Source organism: Pteronotus mesoamericanus, unplaced genomic scaffold (genome assembly GCF_021234165.1).
Source record: "Pteronotus mesoamericanus isolate MK-2021 breed Mesoamerican mustached bat unplaced genomic scaffold, CSHL_Meso_final contig_657, whole genome shotgun sequence".
Lineage (NCBI taxonomy): Eukaryota > Metazoa > Chordata > Mammalia > Chiroptera > Mormoopidae > Pteronotus > Pteronotus mesoamericanus.
The window spans coordinates 6,904,337-6,929,086 of NW_026555229.1; the positions used below are offsets into that span (position 1 = coordinate 6,904,337).

Genomic DNA, 24,750 nt, shown 5'->3' on the forward strand with positions numbered 1-24,750 from the left:
AAGCTGTGAGCCCAATTTCATCTTGCCCTAGAGGGTAGCCCAGTCATGGGGTAGCCCCTCCCTAAGTGACACCCATACCCACCCCTCTGGCCAGGAAACTCCAGGCTCCAGGGTGCATCTGCTAACCCACAGCAGAGGGTTTTGTACAGACAGCCTTCCTTCACAGATAGACAAATGAGGTGAATCCCCCCCCACCCCGCAACACACACACACTTCAAACCCCTGGACACAGCCTTACCCGGCAGTATTCGTCGATAGGCTTCAGCCTCCTCACAGCTACATCCCGGATGTGGCTTCTCCGGAAGAGGATTTTGCCTGGAAGAGAAATGCTCATAAGCCAGGTGATTCCAAGTAAAGCTGCCACAGGGGCCTGGGACCCATACTGTCTCAGTCCCCTCTCCCTTGGCCATCACCCCTGCTTGTTGTCAAAGCAACAAGGGAGTAGTCACCTCTTTCAGAGGGCAGGAGGCACCTGCAGCTGAGAGCCCAGGCCCTCTTGGGAAGATGAGGAGCCCTGGAGGCTGCCATCTTGTCCAGGTCACCTTGTTTGGGTCTAATGACAGGATTAGTCCCTGACGTGGGCGCGGCTCCCAAGAGACCTCCCAAATAAACACAAAGGGTGGCCCAACCCATATGCTGTATTTTGTTTTCAGGCCCGTCCCTCCTTGAGAAATCAGTATTAGTTCCTGCCAGCCGGGCAGGAATTCCTATTTAGTTTAGGTGGGTGGCTATTTCCAGGGCGGCACAGGCCAACCAACGCCAAGGGGGCCTGGCTGCTCCAGCCTGACTGTTCCCCAGCCTCTCGGACACACAGCCTCCAACTGTCCGCGCCACTGCACTGCTGGGCTGGTAGACCCTTTGACAGGCATGGGTGAGGCTTAAGGAAATGCCAGGCTCTCAAACCTTCCCAGAAGGCTCTTGTGAGCTAGCCAAATTCAATGATAACAAATAGATCAATGCATAGTCCTCTTACAGTCATTAAATTTAGAACATAAACTCTAGTCCTGACTAGGTAGCTCAGTTGGTTAGAGTGTTGTCCTGATATGCCAAGGTTGCGGGCTTGATCCCTGGTCAGGGCACATGCAAGAATCAATCAATGAATGCATCAGTAAGTGGAACAACAAATTGATGTCTCTCTCTCTCTCTTGACCCCTCTCTCTCTAAAATCAATTTAGGAAGGAAGAAGGAAAGGAAGGAAGGAAGGAAGGAAGGAAGGAAGGAAGGAAGGAAGGAAGGAAGGAAGGAAGGAAGAAAGGAATAAAACCTGGAGCTTTTAGTGACCATCTCTATTCTTGCTTGAGAAGGAAAACAACTGAGAGAAAGGATTTGTGCTCAATAAATGTTTCTTGATGATCGAAGAGCAAAGCCAAGAGCTAGTGAAGGGCAGATTGACATCATTTGAGCACCTGGATATAGCTCTTCCTGAACCCAAAGTTTACCTGATACTTTTACTTGTATAAAAGAATACAATTATTTTTTAATTTAAACTAGCTGGAGGTGGATTTTCATCACTTGCATTAAAGGAGTCCTAATTTAGGTAACTGCCATTGCATGTGAACGAATATGTAGACCACATGTTAATTCACTTAAGCTTCCTCTGTCAAGGTCCAACTGAAGTACAAAGAAAGGCACTGCTTCCCCAGGTTGTTTCCCCAGAAACAGATCCAGAGACAAGGAGTCGAATGCAGGTCGTTTATCTGGAAGGGGACCCTGGGAAGTACCAGAAGGGGAATGAGGAAGGAAGGCAGGGAAGGGAGGAAGTGTTACAGAGCCAGTTAATCACCGTGGGTCTCCAGGGTACACTTCCGTTGGAGAACTTGAGGGGACAATGCAGAACACACCTCATAGCTATCCCAATCGAAGGAGGCTCAGGTATTTATCCACCACCCTCTGGCTTGTCATTGAGCTTCAAAGCACATTAACTCCATGGCACCTCTAGCTGTGTATGTTCCCTGTGGCTAGAACAGAGCCCCGGGCTGCTCCCATGAGCGGCCTTGGGCAGGCAGAAGTGAATGGTAAGGGGACCTGGCGGGCACTGACAGCAACTGCGACAGCCAACCCTGACTTCCCTGTCACCACAGCTACTGGCCACCAGCCCTGCTCCAGGGGAACATGTAATTAACACATCATGTTGCATGTGACTTGTCCCATTCGTGCCTCTCATGTCTCCACACAGCGTGAACGGAAGGGGAGGCCTCGGTCTGCAGTGCCTTCCTCTCTCAGCACCGCTCACTCCACTCAGCACAAGGCTTTGCACACAGCAGACACCCAGGGGGTCCTTGCTGGCCCACTCACGTTCCTCTCTGAGACTCTCCCTCAAGCTCTCCTTCTTCCCTTTCTCTCTGAGGCCAGGCAAAGGGGCCATCTCCCTACCAGAGGGACGACACTGTGCAGACTGGACAACATCATCGAGATAAATAGGCTGTATTATGTGTTCCTTTTGAAAGGAGATAAAGCGTGATTTATCAAGACACTGGAGACAGCTGCTTTTTCTTGGGGGAAGATGTCACAGATTTGGTATTCCTGGCCTCTTTGCCTCCTACCCTTTTTTGGTTGCCTGTCGCTTTATTGCCTGCATGTTGTAGGAGCATGTGTGTGCAGCCATGGGGACGACATGTAAACATAAATGCATGGTACGAGAAGACCCGCTCTCAGGATGGACAAAATGACAGGCAGCCCTGGGGCTGAGTTCCTGAGCCTTCGACCCAAGCCAGTGATGCATTAGGAGCTAGAGGTCGCCCAGGCCCAGTGACCCCAGCAGTCAAGAGGTATCTCGCAGGAACCTGACCAAGTCATCGAAAAAGCAGAGGGAATCAAAGGAGATCATAGGAGGGACTGGGGCAGAGTCGGCTCTGCCATGCGCTCCTTTTGAAAGGAAATACAACGTGACTTAACCATTCCCCCCAAATTGCATCTGCTCTTTCTTGTCTTGTGGGAGGACAAAAAGGAAAGGAGGAGGGTAGGGTGAGGCAAACTAGGTCCCCGTCCAAGATCTCCCAACTCAAGACTGGCCAAACCTCTGACTAAATTTGGTATCTCAAGATATAGATATAGATATAGATATAGATATAGATATAGATATATACAGATAGAGACAGATACAGCTATATAGATCACATAGGACCTGATCCATTTGCAGAGACAGAACTAGCAAAAAACAATAGTTAAAGGACAATTGTGATTTGCTGAAGCACCCGTGGTAAAAATGAAGTTCAATCCCTTTGTGACTTCTGACTAGAGCAAGAACCATAAAAGGCATTTCAGTGCACTTTTCCACATTTGTAGGAAGATTATGTCTTCTCTTCTTTCCAAAGAACTGAGGTAGAAGTACAACATTTGATCCATGCCCGTCCGAAAGGATGGTGAAGTTTAGGTTGTGCAAGGATGTTACAAAGGGAAGCAAACTGGCAAAGTAGTCCAGGTTCACAGGTTCACGGGGTCAGCAGTCGTCTACACTGAACGAGTGCCGTGGGGAAAGCTAATGGTACAACTGTTCATGTGGCCTTTCGCCCCAGCAAGGTGGCTCTCACTAGACTAAAGCTGGACGAAGACCTCTAAACGATCCCTGAATGTAAAGCCAAAGAGGAAATAAAAAGGAAATAAAAAGGGCAAATACAAGGAAGAAACAATTGAAAAGATGAAGGAATAAAGTAACCTTACGTAAAACTTTCATTAAATACTTAAAGTGAGGGGGGGAACACAATTGAGGCCTCCAGAAGGTGCAGAAGTTTCTGAAAGGGGAGGGATGGGGGTGGGGGAAGTTGGGAGACAGGCGGGAGGGCCCCTCACCCGTGCTGGCATGGGACCCCCGCCTTGCCCAGAGAGCCCCTCTGCAAGAGAGGCAGCGGAGCCTCTGGGCTGGACCCCTCCCATCCCCCCACAAGGCCCACAGGTCTGCCGCTCAGGTGCAGAGGCAGAGGAGAATTTCTGTACGAGCCATTTCTCGGCTGATGTTTTGGAATCCCAACAGGGCTTCTCTCTTTCCTGCTGAAATCCCGACAGGAGTAACGTTTTCTTTTCTTGGGGCTTTGGCACAGACAGCAGGGGTTGGAGGGGGGAGAGGGAGGGATGATCTGGAAGGGATTCTACAGCCTTGACTTCTCTGTTAGGGATCCAAACCGCAATCTGAAAGCCAAACCGGTGACCGTATTAAAAGGGAGAGAGAAAAAAAGGAGGAGGAAAATCCCCATTAAGGAAGCTGAGACCACAGGGCATTAAAGGCCGCTTGTAAATGTAATTCAGCCCGTTTATGGCGAGGCCAGGCTCTTGCCCGAGTCTTCAAAGCCAGGCAGATGCTGCCCCAGATGTATGATAAGCATCGTAAGGAAGATTACACATGGGGTATGACACAGACCTCAGGACTTAATTGATCCCTGAGAGCTGAGAAGAAAGCTGCCAAGCCTGACAGGGTCCGAGCAGGTACACAGAGGTCCCCGCTTCCTGCCGCTATGGGCTGGGCTCCGAAGGTGGGACCAGAAGAAGGAGCAGGGGCCTTGTTCGGAATCCTGGGCTAATATCCCGCCTGGGCCACTGGCTGGCTGTGTGACCTTGAGGCAGGTCCCTCTGCCCCTGGGCCCTCTGGATTCTCATCTGGAGGCTGAAGGGCCGAAGCGCCAAGGCTGCTCCTCCAAAAGCCCTACAATTTATTGAGTGGGGATGATGGACTTGAGGGGAGCAGAGGAGGTGTGAGACAAGCGGTAATCGTAGCTAAGGGCTGACTCTGAGCCAGGCACATGCTAGGAGCTTTTCTTTGGGTTCTCTCCTTAATCCTCACAATGACTTTGAAGCAAGTACTTTCATTATCCCCACTTCGCCCAGGAAGAGATGGTGGCTCAGAGGTTGAAGGACTTGTCCAAACTTACACAGCTATTAAGTGGCTGAGTTGGCATTTCAGCCTGGGGGTTTTGGAGCTTGGACAGTGAGGAGACAGAAGGCATGAATTCAAAGAGTTCTTTGGGCTCTCATCTCACTCTGAGAGCCACGGGGAGGACTTAGGATTTTAATTGCGTGGTGGGCACATTATGAACATCTCCTCCATGCCAGGTGCTATGCCGAGACCTGGGGGACAGCCACATCAGGGGCCGACTGAGGACTAAGTACACAGCCGTGGAGGACGGGATATGCCCTGGTACATGGATTGCTGGCAGCCCCGCCGAGGTCTCTGCCTGTCGTATACAAGCGAATGAATGAATGAATGAGTGAGTGAGTGAATGGGTGAATGAGAGGGAAAGGAAGAATGAATCAATGAAGCAGGGAAGCAGAGGTGACCCAGCGTCTGGTGGATGTGAGAAAGATCCCCTGAAACAGCAAACCTCCCTGTCCTTCAAATAGCCCTTCCTCCGCCCCCCCCGCCTGCTGCCCTGGCTGGGCAGCTGCCCACCCAGCAGGACCGGGGGATGCTCACCCTATTCTAGGTGGGTGGGTGTCACTTGGGGGAGGTGGATCTTTACATTCCCGCCCTCCATCTAGCCAGACCTCACCACAAGTGTTCACTCAGGGCCAGGACACACAGGTGGGGCACTGACTCGGGAAGGTGCAGGTGCTTGGGTGGTGGCGGGGTTTCTCCCTCCCTCCCTCAAATACCAGGCACTGGTGAGGCACCTCAGTGGTACCTGATGGGTCTTGGCATTTCCTTCTAGAGAACAAACTATTTCAAGAAGGTGAAAGATGAGGACATAGATCCTTCTTGTTGATACAGTGAAATGAATAAAGAAAAGCCTGAAGCTTCGGACAGCAGTTAAACCCCTAAGCCCACCACGGCCTTCAGGGCCCTTCTTGTGAAGTGTGCTACCTGCTGGGTTCCTTGAGCAGAAACAGCGGAACAGGGGCTCAGGAAAAACAGAAACACCTGATACAGCACCAGGGAAACCCCTCCTACCCCAGCCATGAAGGGTCTATAGCAACCTCCACGAACGAGGTGCATGTTCTTACAAACGGGCAAGCACCCTGTGTCCACGGGCGACAAGAGAGCACTGGCTACATGGGGTAATAGGAGAGGCTGGCCTCGCGACCTTTTGGTTTGTCCCAGCTGATCTGTTTTTGTAGTCTCTCCTCTTCAAGATCTACAGTGTTCAGGTGTGAATGTACACATCCTCTTATAACTCCCTCTTCCTTGCTTTTTTTGCCACCTGGAGCGCCATCCATCCACCCACCCACCCACCCATCCATCCCTCTGTCCATCCATCACTGTCTTGTTGAAGGCTGCTCCAGGTGCCAGGACCCCTGCAGTGAATGAGACAGATGGGGGCCCTGTTCTCAAGGTGTTTGCTTAATGAGTGGGGAGGGGTGTGCACGGAAGGGGTGCAGTATACAATTCCATCTCTAGTGAGCAGTCTGGTCACACGTCTCCCCCCCGCCCCCCCCCGGCCCCATAAGGGGAGCAAAACACAAGGGGGGAGGGTTGGGTGGAAAAGGGAAAAGGATTAGGATGTACAAATTGCCAGCTATCAAAACAATCACGGGGATGCAAAGTACAGCGTAAGGAATATAGTCAATAATATTGCAATAACTATGCTGGCGTCCAATGGGTACTAGACCTATCGGGGTAAGGTCATTTTGTAAGTTATAGGCATGTCTAATCACTATGTTGTGAGCCTGAAACATAATGTTGCATGTCAACTATAATTGAAAAATTTAACAAAGCAGAATGGTAAGCACATAAAATAAAAAATACAAATTAAAAGAGAGAGAATGAACCAGGGTAATGGGAAGAGGCGTGCCTGGGGGCGGGAGAACTCCGTCAGTGGTCAGGGATGTCTCTCCGATGTCGGTGGAGACTGTGAGGAGGAGGAGGAGCCACTCAGGCAAAACTCTGGGCCAAGGCAGCTCCCCACCAGAGGCAACCACAGAGCGAAGTCAGAAGATGGAAAAGAGGCTGTGTTGGAGTCTTGTGGGCCACAAAAAGGAGTTCGGTTTTCTTCTAAGTGCCCGTGGGCCTGCCTACCCACCCCCTCCCCGTCCACAGGCAGAGGTTTCCCACCCTGAATCCCTCCTTGCAAAGCCCTCCTTGCTGCCTGCGTCTCCCTCCTCCCCCGGCCTCCAGGCCCTCTGGCAGTCACCGCCTCTCGCCCCCCATCTCGTGCTGCCCTGGAGAGTTTGTCAGGGTGCCCCTGACCCTCCCCCTTCAGTGCAGCCCAGACAGCCCAGAGCATCACCGGGGATTCGCCTGAGGAACAGGAGAGCCTGGAGGGCGCAGAAGCCGCAGACCGCAGGGTGCGGAGGCCTCATTCTCCAGGAACAAACGACACTCCTGCCCATCTGATTGGCTGTGAGAACTAAAGGGAGGGTGTATTTGTCTCCTAGGGCTATAGTAACAAAATACTACAAACTTCGCAGCTTAAAACAACAGGGGTTCCTTCCCTCACAGTTGTGAGGCCAGAAGGTGAAATCAAGGTGTCGGCAGGCGGTGCTCTCTCTGAAGGCCTGGGGGAGAACCCTTCCTCGCCTCTCCCAGGGTTTGGTGGCTTCAGGAATCCCCTGGCTTGTGGTTGCATGGCTCCAGTCTCTGCCACCATCTTCATGTGGCCTGTCCCCTCAGTGTCTGGTCTCAAATCTCCTTCTGCCATTCTCTTGTAAGGACATTTGTCTTTAGGTTGACATTCAGGATGATCTCATTTTGAGACCTTTAACCTAATGGCACCTGCAAAGACTCTTTTCCAAAAAACATTCTATTCACAGGTTCCGGGGGTCAGACTGTGGACCTGTCTTTTGGGGGCCACTCTTCAACCCATCACAGGGGGTCCCGGGAGAGTCCACAGGACTGGCAGGCACCTGACGGGGCCTTGCGCTCCTGAGCTGCAGCTGCCCTGAGGACAGGGGTGGCTTTCTGTACCCCCCTCCGTCCCTGGCGACACTTGGCATGGAGCTGGGTGTCATGAATGCGGGTGCTGCCTGTGCCCTCAGGAGGGACAGGGGAGTGCATGGGCAGGGTGGGCCAGGGGTCACGGGACCTGGGAGGGGAGAGGCAAGCTGAGAGACCTGAGAGCCGAGGGAGTGTTGGGTGGAGGGATGACGTGGCACCCAGGAGAGAAGGGACAAATTTCCCAAATTAGAGGAAACAGGTGAGTGTTCCTAGAGGGCTACCACCCCACTAAAGTAACAGGTATGCTCACGGAGTGTGCTATGGTCTAAGTGGCCCTGCCCCCTCAGAATTCGTAGGTTGAAATCCCAATGCCCAACGTGAACATATGCGGAGGTGGGGCTTTGAGGAGATGATTAGCGCACGACGGTGGCATCTTCTAGAACGGGATTTGTGCTCTTATACAAGACGCACCACAGAGACCGAGGCGTCATTGTCCCAGGTACAATATTCCTTGTATCTTCTTCAGTAAATGTCTCTATTTTTCATAAAAGGAAATAAAAGAGGCATGTCAGAACTCCCTAACCCTCCCTCATGTGAGGACATAGCAAGAAGTGTACAACCCAGAACTGGCCTCACTTGCCCGGCCTGGCCTGTGACCTTGGACCTCCAGCCTCCAGAACTGTGAGAAATAACTAGCTGTTGTTTATAAGCTACCCAGTCTGCGGTATTTTGCTATAGCATCCCAAACAGGCTAAGACAGGTTGACAAGGCACACGCAATGCCTGTGGGGAAGAAAGAGGAGGAATCAGTCTTCCTCTATCTTTTACTCCCACAGCTCTCTACAGTCTTAAGACCTCTGACCCGCTGCAGTCTGGGGACGACAGGACACCTGCTCACCTGCTTTATATAGACCCTTATCTAGCTGAGACGACACATCCACGATCGACAGCCCTGTGCCGGGCTGAGGTTATGCCCTGCCACCCAGGCCTGCTTTCACCTGCAGTACCAGGCCTTGCTTGCCCTTTACCCAAACTAGTAGAGACAAGGGGCCATTTTAGCTGGGGGAGTCTGGGGGAGGGCTACATGCTAAGGAAGGGGGCACATGCAGGTTCTGGAAGGACATGGTGTCGATGGGGAAGGTCTACAGCCCAGGGAGTCCTCCCTCCATGCCCTGAGCTCTGGCTCCCACAGATCTCTCTTTACGACCCATTCCAAGGACCAGCCTCTGGTTTAGTTTAGCGTGGTAGGCATCTGTGGGGTGTGCCTGTCAGCATTTTTATTACCGTGCCCCAATTTTCTTTTGAGGAACCATCCCTCCTTCATTCTCAGTCTGTATGACTTTCGTTGGACACATCTCACCCCGAATTCTTGGGGTTACCAATCAGAACAGTCCAGCTATGAGCATGTGACCCAAGTTGGTTCAAGAGAATCAGCCTGAGATGTTTGCTGGAACAATCAGAAAGAGAAGTGCTCAGTTTCTACGGGGGCTGCTAACTCATAAACTGTAAGCCCCAAGTTGCGAGGAAACTTTTTTGCATATCTTTGTTACCTTTGGGGAAAGTCTGTCCGAGAATGAAGTCAACAAAAGAAAGCAGAGGTAAGAGCTAGCAAGACACATGATTTGGTCTGGGTCCAGCCATGCCTGAAACCATCGCCCCTGAAGTTTTCAGTACAAAGGTCAATAAATCTCTTTTTTCCTTACACCAGATTGATACGGGTCTCGCTCTTGTTGCCAGGAGGTTCCTGACGAATACCTCTGGCTCTGGCATTTACTGATGTGTTATACTGGACAAGTCACAACCTATCTGAACCTCCATGTCCTCTAATAGCTACATGGGCATAGTAATGCCTAACTCAAAGGATTACTGTGAGGAGTCAATGAACTAGTGTATAAAAACATTTAACACAGATCCCAACCCATAATAAATGTTGAACAAATGGGATCTTTTTTTATGAGCTGACAATTTCAAGTCCAGTAGGAGGGGTAAGACCTGGCCCTCCCCATCTCCTTGTTGGCCACGTGGACCTGAAGCACAGTAGTGTTTCCAGGCACCCACGCATTACCTGGCTTTCCCACTACAGCCAAATACGAACTCTCCTCAGCCGACAGCAACCTTTCCTGATTCAAAACCACACCCCCTAAACACACCGTGTCTCCCACATGGATCCCATTACTCCTCTGAGGGACACTCCTCCTCCATTGGCCCAATTCAAAGAGCAGAGAACAGGACACAGTGGAGAGGCAGCAATTACTCACTCCATCTGCCCACCTCGGGGGACTCGAGGATGATTCACCCAGGTGAGTCTCCCCACCTGGCACCCGCCACCTCCTCTCCCACACACTCAGGAAAACAGACTTGCAAAAATCCACCGGGGTTTCACCATAGATCAAAACTTAACCCTCTTGTAGCCACAGCATGCTTACAGTAAGACTTAGCACATGGCTAGGATGAAAAATGGTCTCCCAAATTCTAGCTTGGAGGTTCCCATACATAGAGCACAGAGTCAGGTTTAAGAGAATATAATCCTTCATTCCCCGATCCTCAATGGGGCCGGTGGGATTTATGGGTGTCTGCTAGAGATAAAGCACCTAGTACCAGCATATCAAAGGTTAATTCATCTTCCCTCAACCTAATGGAATTGAAGGCTTTTTGAGCAGTCTTACAGAGCTGTGGGACCAGAAAAATTTCTTTTATTAAAAAAAAAACTTTTTTGGTGTGAAGTATAAATATCCATGTGGAAAAGTGCACATGTATGTGTATAACTCAATGAATTTTCACAAACTGAAGCCATCTATGTAACTAGCATCCAGACCTAGAAATGTGGCATTGCCCGCACCCCAGAAAACCTTTACTGCTGCCCTGGCTGGTGTGGCTCAGTGGATTGAATGTTGACCTGTGAACCAAAGGGTCACAGGTTTGATTCCCAGTCGGGGCACATGCCTGGGTTGCAGGCTGGGTCCCCAGTTGGGGGTGCATGAGAGGCAACCACACATCGATATTTCTCTCCCTCTATCCCTCCCTTCCCTTGTCTAAAAATAAATAAATAAAATCTTTAAAAAACCCCAAAACCTGTTACTGCTAAGGAATGGATTCTAGATGGAGTTTGTTAGCACTTCTGCACTATATGGGTGTTAGAACTCTAGACCAACAGGGTGCTATCTATTACACAAACACATTTATTGATTTTAGTGCTATTTACTTTTATTTTGTCCAGGCTTATTTAAAAATATATATTTTATGATTTGATTCAATTGCAGCAAATTTAGTACATGTGAATCTGGATCCCTGGAACAAGCCTCCTTTTAAATGTGAAATATGAACACACTTCCAATTTATTAATTGTTATATCCAGGGGGCAAATGCTCACCTGTAGGGTCAGCTTTGGGAAGAACAGTGTGAGCAGAAATGAAACCCCTGAGTCTGCCAACTCGTTCTCCCTTGTTCTAGAGAATGCCCAGGGCTGGTCTTCAGCCCTGACACAGGCTGGAGGGATTTCATTAGTTATAGGTAAGATCACCTTCGGATTATGGACTGCTGGGTGAGAACAGCCCAGGTCCTACGAATCGCCTATGAGCTGGCCAGCATCCAGGGATTCTCAACAGATATCAAATCAGAGCAGGATGTTGGCCACAAAGGCACCATGTGCGTTGGCAGGGGATGTGGGCTGACTCTGGGAAGCAGACAGAGCACTGTAACTGACCCCTGGGGTGGCCCTTAGCCCCAGGGGAGGGAGAGGCTTTGTAATCAAATACAACAGTACTTAAAGGGGCCAAGCTGGGGACAAATACCGCTGGGGTGCCACTGGGGTTCCTTAGGGCACAGGCTGTGGTCTCATGCAGAGCTGGGCTTGGGCAGCGCTGAGCACACCCTGGAAGGTGCTTAGTAAACCCATGTCATATGTGCACTAATGGAGGGACAAGTGGCAAAGGCTAAGGGCGCTGGCCTTCACAGCATGGTCACACAGGTCTGATTTTACCTCCAAGCTGTGCTTTTCTATTCTTGATCCAGTCGAAAGTTAAAAAACAAAACCAAAATCTAGGACCATTCCGCTGCTGGCAGTGGGGACAGAGGGTGAGCGGTGCAGCTGAGGGGCCCCAGGCCTTTAAAGTCCTGTGTCCTGGGTACACGAACCTTCCTGAGCATCAGTCTTCTCGTGTGCCAGTGGAGTGACAGGGCTGGGATATGGATTAGCAACAGCACGTGGAACAAGCACAGCACACAGAACAAGCACAGCGCACAGCGCTGGGCACATGGGAAGGGTTCAATACAAGACGCCTGTTGTTGCAGGGAAGGGTGAGGCCCACAGGCCACGTGAGTTGTACGGTGACTTTTTGTCTGATTCCCAATCCTTCCCCCACGCACACTCCCAGTCCATTTTCCACCCAGAAGCCAGAATAATTTCTGAAAATGAAACCTTTGCTTATACCTCTCACTGACTTCCCAGAGCACTGAGAATAAAATTGAAACTGCTTTTCGTGAATTCACCATGAGCTATGATGATCTTGCCTCTTTCTATGAGACCTGCCATCTTACACGATGCCTGGCTTTCTGTAGTATCCCCAGGGCCCAGCCCAAGGACTGGCACACAGTGGCCCTGCATGGCCATTCGCTGAATGGATAAATAAGTGTGAGTGTGTGGGTTGACACGTTCTCGCTCCAGACCATCTTCCTCATTTAAACACACACAGGCTCGCACGCTGAGCTGCTGGCTCAGAGCGGGGCTGTGGCAGGAATGGACTCGCCCTCCAGGACCCAGACAGAGCGGGGCCAGAGAGTGTGGTTAACTCAGGGCCGGCATCAGGGCCAGGCTGTCCCCACTTGGTATGGGGTGCGGGTGTGGCGGGCGTGGAGGGCGTGGTGGGCAGTGGCTCAGCACCCTCCCTGTGGGAGCCCCGAATAAAGGGCCCTATTCAGCCAGTGCAGCCTCAGCTCCTTCGCTGCTTGGGAGGCTGCCCTCAGGAACGGGGACTGTGGGACGCTGGGCAGAGCTTCCCGGCAGCCTCTCCCTGTGGCATGGCCCACAGTGGGGAGCAGGGGGCAGGGGCACAGGTAAGAATGAGCCAGGCAAAGGGAAGTGGAAAAAATATTCCAGGCAGAGGGAAGAGGCTGAGCAAAGGTCCAGAGATAAGAGAGATGAGACACATTTGATAAGTGGCAGTGAGGTCAGTGTGCAGGAGAGTGAGTGAGTGAATGAGAGAGAGAAAGAATAAGAGTGAAAGTGAGAGAGAGAGAGAGAGAGAGAGAGAGAATGTGTGTGTGTGTGTGTGTGTGTGTGTGTGTGTGTGTTGGGAGGTTACAGGGTGTGGGTGTGGGCTATGACTGGTACTATAAGAGACTGAATGGGTAACAGGGTTTTGATCACATGGGCCACAAAAAGCAAAGCAGATGCATTAAAGTTATATATTCAATAGTTCAGAAATACAAACCTGAGTTCCTGAACCTATAAGGCTGGGGACCACAATTTTAACCTGAGGGGACAGAAGGCCTTCTTCCCCAAGGATCAGAGGATGGGGGGAGGGTCGAGTCCAGCTTTTAGGAGGTTCTTGATTTAACCTCCTGCATCAAAACCATGCAGTCAAGCCATTCCTGAATTCCTAGCCCATAGAAACAGTGTGAGATACAATAATAAATTTTTATTGCTGTTTTAAGCCACTAAATTGCGGGGGGGGGGGGGGGTGATTTGTTACACAGCAATAGGTCTCTGATACAGGGCCCAGTGCTACTCATGCGAGGGAGTCCCAGGGAACCTGAACCGGTGGGATTTGGGGTGTTGGTTACAAATGCAAATTCCTGGTATTTACCCAGATCCCCTGAATGTTACATAGAAGGGGATGGGGGCAAGTGGGAAGTCTGCACTTTTAGGAAGGCCTGCTGAGTGACTGTCATGTACCTTTGGGCTGAGAAGGGCTGAGCTAATCCGACTCACCTGACAGATCTGGAGAGGCTCAGAGAGCTGGTCATTTGATCCTATTACATATCTAAGCTGGGGCAGGTCTGGGCCTCGATTCAGTACTCGACACTGGACTCAGTGCTCTTTCTACTTATTTTTCTCCTTTGTACACTTCAGGTTGCCTTTTGGGGAGACGTGGGCTTTCTTTTCTTTTTCTTTCATTTATTTTTAAAATTTGCACGGAGCAAAATGCTACATAGTTAATCACGTATCTGCTTAAAAGCTTGCTTTGCTAGAGAAGAACTAGGTCAGCATTCCAGCATTACCCCAAAGGTGGGCCTAATACTAAGAAGGGCAGGGGGCATTACGTTATGCAGAGAGCCTGGCTCTACTGCATGACATTGCATCGGAAAACGCGCTCCTACCTACCGAGATGCCTCAACCCACACATTTCTCCGAGGCAAACAAAATGCAGTGTGTACAAGGCAGAGATGATGTAGGAGGACCATGGGGGCATCTACGTTATCTCTTCCAAACTGTCGCCCAGGTAGGTAAGGATAATAACCCAATTTCATCTGTAGAGCATCTGAGGGCTTAGAAAGAACTCACACAATCTTATTGAATGATCTTTGCAGACTGCAAGATAGGCAGGTCTGGTACCCATGCAGTTACTCACTCAACACATTCGTTGAGCAGCTACTATGTGCCAGGTGATATGCTACACATGGGGGATATAAGGATTTCTTTATTTAATAAAAATTTATATATGTGTACTATCTGCCAGGCACTGGCTTAAGCAGTTTGCAAATACTAACTCACTTAATCTCACAGCAGCCCAACAAGGTAGAAACCATTATTCTTCCAATTGGACAAGGAAACTGAAGTACAGAGGGGTTAAGGAACTTTCCCAAGGCCGAACAGCCAGTAAGTAGGGTGCAATGCGGGGATGAGAACCCAGGCAATCTGGCTTGTGGACTAAGATAAAATGAGGCATGTTTTCCGCTCTTCAGAAACTCCAGTTTTTAAAAACTCCGTGACCAGAAAAGAAGAAGTAGAAGCTTGGAGATAGCTTCTGAATTTCCCCAGGTCACACATGGCTGAGACCAAAAGCCAGGTCTGGTGCCAGGCAGCTTTTCTTTGTTCCACCACATGTGTCTGTTCACAAAGAAGGTTTCACAGAAGACACGCACACGGGCAGCAAACAAGGAGGGTGATTCCTGAGCCCAGGAAGAGAGAGGGTTTCCGTAGGCCCCACCGGCGAGCTGGAAGTATCCCGCCCAAGAGACACCAAAGCAACTGAACAAGGCTCGCTCGCTGTCCGGGTCATCATGATTTGTGGCCGTCTGCTGCCCTGCCGGTATTCATGCCTCCAGATTTGGGGGCAATGTTATTTATAGACCACATTTCTATTTATATTTTCATTTAATTCTTGCTAACCCTAGCTAGATTTTCCCCAAAAAACCTGGAGAGGAGAGGATAAGAGCTCTTTTTTACCAAGTAAGTCGGGGGCAAAGGTGAAGGTCAAAGTCTTGGCTGTGTGTGCAGTCTTTCAGCAGGAGCTCTTTGCAGGGAGCATTCAAGACAAGGGGGCTTTCTACGCTTTCCAAAGGAAATGGGGGGTGGGGTGGGGAAGGGCACAAAGCTGGCCTTATACAGAGGCAGCCACATTTTGCCAATGCTGTGGGATTGGAGGTAGGCCTAGAAGACCTCGGTTCCCCTAAAATGTTTTCCCTTTTGCATGATGTTTCATCATTAGACATTTATTCTTTTGATCCGCACATCTATTAGGTCACAAAATGTTGGGACCATGAGAAAACCTAGACAGTATCAAGACCAATCCTTGTATTTCATATCTGGGGAAGCTCAGGTTCAGAGAGAGGCTATGACCTGTCCTCATGGGGGAATCTGAATGAACAAATGGAAATCTATTACCACGCACAGGAGACCATCCTGACGTTGTAGGACGAGCTCTCGGACATGGCCAAAGACACTGGGGACGCCAGGGTAGGCTCAGAATTTCTCTCTCACCAAGTTTTAGGAAGGAACAAGTGAAACCACGTGCTGTTTCCTAAGGTTCTCCTTGGTGCCCCCAGTGTAAACTTCCTGATTTGGGGATCACACAGAAAAATAAAGTGGGACTTCTTCCTTCCTCATTTTTAGTCCCTTGTTGAAATGTGGGTTAATAAACACTATCTGTGATGACTTCGGTACATGACTACTTTATAGGTTTGTGTTTACAAAGCCAGCTTTCTGGAAGTCGGTCATTTCCTTCTGGGCACTATGCCTGCAATTCCAGCATCTAACAGTAGATGTCTGGTTAAAGATGGATACAACAGGTTAAGTGAAAGGTACCAGAAAGTCCTGTAACCTAGACCTTTACTGTAGGAATCGGACACTTAAAAAAAAAAAAGAACATTGATCAACCTTTAATTGCTATAATAAAAGAAAACATGACACAAAACTTGAAGCAAAGAAATGCAAACACCCTGTTGTAGGTAGTGTGCCCACCATTTTATACCAAACTTGAACTGTTAATCTCCAGGCAGCATGTCTTTGATCAATCTCACTCTGCAGCAAGCACTTCCAGGACACAGAAAATAGCAGCCAAGAGCTTGGGCTTAGGAGTGCTAGGACCAGGCTGTGAATCCCAGCTCTGTTTCTCACTAGCTGGGTGGCCCTGGGCAAGGCACTGCCCCTTCTAGCCTGTGAGCCTTCATCTTTAAAGTGGGGTTGCTCTCATTGATTGATATAATGTAGGCACATGTACATTATTTGGCAAATGTATTTACTTAATAAACAGTAGCTATAATGCTTAGGCAGAAATCTTCTCCCATTTACAATTGTTACAAGTTCCAAGCCTTACGCAGAGTTCCACAGAAAGCTGTTTGAAACTTTTCCCCTATAGCCACCACCACAAGAAGTTATCTCTGGGCCACTTGGCGCATGCGCTAACAGCTATTCCTCTCTCTCTCTTTCAGGAACAAGTCTTAAGCCATCTTCACCAATTTTCACTGTTAAAGTCTTAAATTCATTTCACATCAGAAACAAGAAGCCAAGGTGAAAAGCTTGCCCATGGGAGAAGGCACCAAACGATCAGTCGCCAGCTCTCAGCTGTCCTCCTCGGCTCCCTCACTGCGAAGCTTAGGTCTGTAAGTGCTTTATACAGAAGAGCAAAAGATACTCCTTTAAAATTAGGTTATTTCTTTGTTTTAATCTCTTGCCAGAGACTCCTTAAAAGAGACCCAAGCCTTTTCCCTCTCCTCACAGTACAATAACTGGACACACGCCATTCTATCTTGAAAACCACAGAGGGTTCACAGGCCAGTCTCTGCCATCTCCCATCAGAGAGGTTTCTGAAATTAAAAACCCTGGCAATCGCCTTGGCCCCAAACTTCACCCCATCTTGGAAGGAAGAGGAGAAAAAATTTCTGACTTACAGCTGGTGAGGGAGTGTGGCCGGGGTCCCAAGCGGCCTCCTGTTTAGGCTGGTGATGGGGAACAGAGGGTTGTGCTGTCACTTATGCCCCGATCCCACAAGGTGCCAAAAATAGGCAGGCGGCTCGGGGTGGGGAGGGATGTATGGCCAGCAGACCAGTCCTCATCAAGTTACTCGCAGGAAGCCTTGTCTCTCCATGTACTTCTACCGAGGTCAGATTGATTTGCCAATACAGATTTAGTGGCTTATACTTTATCATGTGGATGGACAGACCAGTGCTTCTCAAACTTTCCTGTGCGTACAATCGTCTGTGCGTATTGTTAAACTGTACACTGTGACTTTGTGGGGCTGGGGTGGGGCCAAGACTCTGTATTTCCTACGAGCTCTCAGGCGATGCTCATGCTGCTGATCTGCAAACTACATTCTGAGCAGCAAACCTTGAAGTGAGACCTCATGCTTGGAAAGGATCCCGGAGGGGCAGCTCACGATTTTGTGATGAGCCAGATACTAGTGAGGAAAGAGTGAAGACAAGAAATATGTAAAACGGGCTTGCTTTAATCAAGTTGCTAAAATTATTAACATCATGAATGATGAGGCATGAGGAAAGATTCCATTCTTGTTCTCACTAGCTTGGGAACTTAAACTTTCTGAACTTTCCAGTCCTGTGTCAATGTCTGGATATACATTTGGACATACACCAGACCTCCCGATAACCCTCTAGTACCTCCCTGAAGGACTCACATGTTCAGACCACCTGAATCCACTTTCCAGACCACCAGACATAGCCAACCCTCCTGCCACCAATCCTCCTGACCACCTGGCATCCATCATCCAGACCCCTGACATCTGAGTGACAAATGTCCTGGGCCAGTCCTAGGGTGAAGAACTCAGGACTGATTATTCTCAAGAATGCACTTTTTACTATAAGAACTCAAACTTTCCTTTTTTCAGAATACTCCTGGGTTTTTGCTTAGCTTTTTCCCAGTTTGCAAACCCTAAGACCCTTGAATAAGTCTTTATCACTACTTTCTAGCCAAAGCCTCCAGACTTTTTGAGTTCATTCAACACTAATAATCACCAAATCACCATGTGCTTACTGTGTGCTTCACAGAAAACATTTCATTGGGTGTTCTCAACAGCTCTGGGGGTATTTCACAGATGAGAATAATTAAAATGATGCAGAGATGCTCAGTGAGGCTGACCCACGGTCACACAGCTACGGAGAGGCTGAGTCTGGCTCTGAATGAGGGTTGTCAAGCTCTAAGGCCTCTGTGCTGAAATGCAATGCCTCTAGCACAGAAAAGACACAGACTTTCAAGTCAGACCACTAGCACCAAATAGGAAGACCCAGTGTGATCCCAGACATGCTTGAGCCCCAAGCCAGGTTCAGATCTACTAGAATCACCATGCTCTGGGGCTGGTTGAACTGAGGAGTCCTTCGGCAATGCAACTTTGGAAATTGTCCCTGAAATCTGCCCCAATTCATTCTCACTAAGGCAAAATCTCGCTGGCCTCCTGTGCTCTGTCCTGGGGGGGAACCATAAGTGTAGCCCTTTCCCTCCACATCCGGCCCCTGACGGGCAGAGAGGGGCTGGAGCTGCCAGCCAACCCCCGCCCCACTCGCTTCCTCCCCTGCCTTCTGAAGGGGCATTCAGGTGAACAGACTCCATGTTCAGGCAGTGCCAGTCCCTCAGGCCCACTGTGGTCTGGAGGCCAGGCAGCCTGGCATCTGGGGCCTCCTCAGTGGACATCAGTCCTTGGAACTGTGGTGGTGAAGGGGGAGGAGGTGTTCTCAGGGCTCACGGCAATGGCACCACTTGGGATGAATGGTACATCAGTTCACATGGGCCTGGGGAGTCTCCAAGGGGCAGCTCCATTCCTGCCAGGGAAGGGCTCTGGCTTAGGGCTCCGTCCTCAGGCCTAGGTCCAGTTGGGATGAGCTTGACAAGCAATGGAGGGGTTAGGCTAGGGACACTGCGGAGCCCTACCACCAGTGCCCCTCAGCTCCTCAGAAGGAGGCAGGCTGAGCTTCCTCTCAATGGCCCAGGTGTTCTCCCTCCTCTACCACCACCCACTGCCACCTCTCCTGTCCCCCACCAAAACCTGGATCCAGAAACCAGCATGTCCAGGGCCTGGAGGCTCCTGGAGAGGGACGCTGATGGCAGTGACTCCCCACCACAAAGCATCTTTCATATGAGCCAAGGTCTTTAGTTATCTCAGGGCGGACGGAGGAAGTGATGTTCTTTCAGCCCCTGCGTGGATGTCCTGGTGGGGGTCAGGGGAGAGGCGCTGGGAAACCCTGGCTCTGCCATCTTGGCCAGGGCTGCTCCCAACCGAACCTGGGCGTCCTTGACCTCTCCTGCATCCCCAGGTCCAGCCCATCAGCAAGGCCTCCTGGCTGTTCCCGTAAAATAATCTCAAACCTGCCTCTCTACACTCCCTGCCCCCAGCCCGGGCCAAGCCACTCTCACCTCTTGCTGGACCTCACCCACCTCCACCTGGTCTTCCAGCTCCATGCTCCCTCCCTTGCCCTTTCCAAACAGAAAGCTGGTCATGTGGACCCTCTGCCTGGAACCTTTCAGAGACCTCAATGCACAAAGGACAAATCCTCACCCCAAAAAGTGGTTCATGACAACTACACAGCCTGGCCCTGTGTGGCAGCCACACTGAAAGCTCACTCCGCCTCGACAACCAGGCTTCTGGTGGTGCAGAGGTCTAGCCCTCCTTCCGACCCTGCACCGCGCTGTCCTCTTGCTCTCCCCTCTATCACACCTGGGCCCAGGTAACTGACCTGTCGGTCATCTACACTTGAGTATGAATTTACTGACAGCACCGCTCCTTGGGCATAGCAGCATGTATTCTCTAAGCCTGAAGCAAAAGGATTTGACCCATGTAAAAGGATGTTTGGGCATCATGTAAAGAAACAATTTATTTCTGGAGGCGAGAGGGGTTGAGGGAGAGATGAGTAACGTCACAGAGATCTGTAATCACTGAAATCTGGTGACTCTACCAACATGCAAGGGATCCCTGGTGGCTCTAATTATTTTATTTAATTTTGTGCCTCAGTGATTAGCAAGAGTTACACCAGAATCCAGGACACTAAAACCTGGTCCAGGGCACATTTCCCTACATGATAAATTAAACAGCCTCACTGAGACCATGAAAAGAGATGCATTTCTGCTTAGATCAGAGGCCTCTTGGGGAAGACATCCCAGGATACACTCCACTCAGGGCTGAAGATTTGGGGTGCATGTTTAGGAGGCTGATCCCCTTCCAGCACTATCCCTGGATAAAGGAGAGCACAGAGCAGGTTGCAATGAAGTGACCCAACTCTTTCCCTGGTGTTGAAATGCGGGATGACACTGGGGAAAGGCGAGGGGCTCCAATCCCCATTTATTTTCAAAAGTGAACAGGTCCTTGAGTGGCTGCCTCCTGCAAAGCTCTTTAGTCCCAGGGAGGCCTGGCAGCTCTGGAGCTGAAAGCTGCGAAGCTAGTGGCCCTGCTGTGCTATCATGGCAACAGCGGGTGCAGGGCTGACCAGCCTCCCTCTACCACTCAGCCTAGATCAGCCACCTGAGTCATCAACTCTTCAGAAACAAGCTCCTTGCTGCTTTGCAAGTGGCCACAGGCAAGGAAGGAGAAGCAAGAAGTGCAACTGGGGCTGAAACACAGTGGGAAAAGCTGAATCGGCACTGGGTGTTCAGGCGGGCACCAGGCATAGAGAGGAAAAGCCACATTTATGTCCCGCCGCAAAGCCACCGTGACGGGCAAGCCAGCTTGCAGCACGCCCCTCACTGTGCGGCCTACACAGCGCTATCAACGTTTTAACTGCTTGGAATGTCATCCTAAACCAAGATTCACCCATTAGACGCGTGAGAACACTGACCCTGGAGGCCATGTGATGGGGCGAGAGACACGCAGCTTAGGCACATGTGTGGAATCCTGTTCCTGGGCGGTGCCCCCCACCTCCCGCCCTACTGCACTGTTTACTGCTGTTCTTCAAGTGCACACCCTCAGTCACCCTCAGGTCGCTACCCTTGCTGTCTCCCCAGCCTGACACTCGGGGCCCTGACCTGCCCATGCCTGGTTCAGTTTAGGTGCCACCCCTGCAAAAAGGCCTTTGACCGTGTGATCTCAGATGCCCCGAGCCCAGCTATCTGCCACTTGACCCGATTAGTTCTCATTCTGGAACTTATCACTACCGAATGATATTTGTTCACTTTCTGGCTCCCCCACTAGATGGTAAACTTCCTGAGAACAGCGACCCAGCCTACCTTGTTCTCAGCTACACCATCAGTGCCTACAGCTGGGCCCAGCAGAAAGCAAGGGCTCAATGAGTACCTTCGGCAGAAATGGACACGACAGCAGGACCGACGGCAGGCCCTGAGAGCCGCCCGCCCCAGATTACAGAGCAAAAGAACGATTTCAGGGGTGGGGGCAGTAATTACAGCAAGAGAAGACCCAGCACTTCCAGAGGAGGTTAGAGGAAGCCGCTTTTAACACGGCACACGTTGCCTCTCAGGCCTGTAATCTTGTCAATCTTTTTAAAACCCTGGCATTACAAGCAGACCCTATTTTTCCTTCTCCATCACGTAGGTTTGTCTTTTCCTGCCGTCCAAGGTCATCAGTGGGGCTCAGAGACCTCTCAGGCCCTCTCCCTCGGGGACTGATGTACCTGCCAAAGGCCTGCCAGGGAGGGCTTTCTCTGGGGGCACCGGGTAGAGATGCGCAGAAATGCCTATAGCCCAGGGAGAGGGCGGGCTCTCCCCCACGCCATGGACCAGCTCTAGCTCAAGACGTCCCTTCCCCCTGTTTCCTTCTGCTCTGGAACAAACACCGGATCTGCTGCACAGGGCTTTGGGGGCAGGGAGAGGAAGGTCCCGGAGACCCTGTCTGCAGTTCTCCCAGCACCCCACTGCACTGTGGCTCCAAACTGCCTCTTCATGAAAGGGCCGGTTTGTAAACTGCTGAGCCGGTACAAAAGAACCAAGCATGCCTGCTGTCTAAAAATACTTGCCTGTGTTTGTAAGGTTACGAGGCTGCATGCAGGCTGACAGCACCTAGTTTGATTACGATTATAGGTTCACTTTTCTTCTTGAGCTATCTGGTTTCTCCCTGACTCATCAACCCAGGAATACATACACCTATGGTGGGACTGACTCAGCTACGGGGTGAAGACGCTTTCTGGAAGCTCAGAGGGCCAGTAGCAGCCAGCACAGATGGCTTGTGGCGGGGCCGGGAGGTGGGGGGGCGGTGGGGCGCGGATCTCACACAGCCTTTGCAGAGTGAGTTCACCTCTTTCTGCTCCCCTGCCTGGCTTCTGAAGTCCCTTAGTCCCCTGTCACAGTTGTTTGCTTTTTACATCAGCTGCTACATACTCTAGCTCACTCTGTAATGACCATTTCCTCCCAAGGAGCCTCCTTGGGCTGGCAAACGCAGGATACACAGGAAATCTACTCCAATCCCAGGATGGGCAACAGGAGATGGATTTTCCACAATAGTCTTTTAAAACAAGGCAGAAAGTTCTACGTAAACAATAGGCTGCACTGAGAGGCTGCTGACCCCACCACGCCTAGCCCAGTGTCCTAAAGAACTTCGTTTCTAACCACAAAGCAGGAGACCCCAGAGAGCACACGATATGCTTGCTGTGAGCTAATTCTCCCCGGCTCTCTTCACTTGTCTGCCTTGTCAACAAGGCACCAACTGGATTATCTTCTCAAAGGTGCTTGTATAGCAAATGGCCTTGGACAGAGGTAGTGTCTTGCTCTGCAGTGCACAGCATGTGTGCATTTAGCTTTGAGGGACTGGGACAGTGTCCTTCCACAGAGCAAAGGGGGTAGGTATGCTCTCTATTACAAGAGATGTAAACTCCCTAAGACCTGGGTACTTCTCCTGAGAGGTAAGCCACTCTTTGTACCAGCAGTCCTCTGGGCCCTGAGGACTTGAAGGCAATGAAAACTGGAGGCAGTGGGACTGGGAGGCGAAGGAAATTGAGGCAAATGTGCTGATCCTCACGCTGCTTGCTGTGCTGGACTCGTCTTTGTCTCTGACCCAAGACACTCCTGTTTTCTGCTAGTATTCATGAAACCAGGGAACAGTAGCTTACTTGGCTTGCACATAGGGTAAAATCTCAGCTCTTTTACAATCCTTGCCTGGAGTAAGTAGTTCTGCATCTACTGGGGTTGACGCCCTGCCTCTAAGCTCCAGGTGTGCACTCTTTCTAACAAACTCAGAAAAAGCTCCAAAGTATAAAAAAAGAAATAAGAATTACTTAAAAAAAAAAAAAAAAAAAGAGTGCTCTCGACTTTGCGAAATGATTTACTACATGCCTCTTTTAAACAGAATGGCATTTAGAACACCTACAAGAAGATATGATTTGTCCAAAAGAGCTGAATTTCACAGCTGTTTTCAGGACTATGCCATTATATAAAACAAAGTTCACTCCCGCTTTTCTTGAGGACGTGGGAATGGAGCTTCTCAGGGCTGTCAAACCACTGCCTCTTCCTAAAGAGCAGCCAGCACGCCTGCTTCATAGCACTCCCCACCTCCTTATAATAAAAATTAATCACTTGGGTCTGTGGTCTGGTGAACTGAGTCGCGCCCATATCAGTTTCCTGGGTTTGATAATGTACTATAGTTACATACGATATTGCCACTGGTGCTCGCTGGGCAATGGGTTCCCCACTCAATCGCTGTGGAGGGTGAAAGTGATCTGTCAGCTCCCTAAATTGGGAATGATGCTACCTACCCTGCAGTGTGGTGGTAGAATTGGAGGGGAGGCAAGTAAGCACCTAGGACTTCTGTTACATCTGTGAGTCTATAATTATTTCCAAATGAAAAGTTTTTTAAAAATGCTGTGACTTAGGAAACCAAATAGCCAATCTTGTTAGATTCGTAATTAAATGAAGACAGTGCTTTGGAAGCCTTGGGGCTATCCTGTTGGCAATCTCATTAAAATAATAATTAACTAAATGGTTTCACTGCAAAAAAAAGAAAAAATCAGTTACTTGGTGCAGGTGACCTCAACCACTCTGTGGAATGAGAGAGCCCTCGCAGCTCACCGAGTCCCCAGGAGATTCAGGTGACCTCCCTGCCCCACGTGGTGCGTCCCTGAAGGACAAGACAGCGATGGCAGCTGGAGGGCCCTGTGGCAGAAAGTCCCAGGTCCCTAGCCTGGGATATATGGAGGCAGGAGAGACAATCCAGCTGGGACTGGCCTTGGCAGTTCCTCCCAGCCCAAGGAAAGGCACAGGGCCGGGGAGGAAGGAGCTCAGCTCAGCCACTTCATAGCTCAGTGGTGGTGAAAAATGATGTCACCTCTCTCTAAAATGGGGAAAATGCCAACTACCCTGCAATGAGGACCGGACAGAAGATTTGTAGAATGCCTAAAACAAGGCTTGACACATCGTAGGAGCGCAATAAAAGGTATCTGTATATAAGGGAGAAGGCTCAATTCGTGATCAATCAGTAAGTCTTAACAAAGCACCCTACTATATGTCAGCTCCATACAGAAAAGTCCTGCCCAAGAAACTGCTTGGGTTTTCTTCCCCAGGACGCCTTGCTGGAGAACTGCCTGTCCCACACGGGGCCCATAACTTCTCACCCCTCCCATGGGCTGCAG

The 24,750-nt window shown here is 50.2% G+C and overlaps 1 protein-coding gene across 2 annotated transcripts in view; it reads right to left on the reverse strand.

The window, feature by feature from the left end:
- SH3PXD2A (SH3 and PX domains 2A) overlaps positions 1 to 24,750 on the reverse strand; it is a 217,733-nt gene that overhangs the window by 111,310 nt on the left and 81,673 nt on the right. For both annotated transcript variants that reach the window (XM_054581459.1, XM_054581458.1), the window contains exon 4: positions 239 to 315. In XM_054581459.1, coding sequence (XP_054437434.1) covers positions 239 to 315 — 77 coding nt within the window. The remainder of the gene's footprint in view (positions 1 to 238; positions 316 to 24,750) is intronic.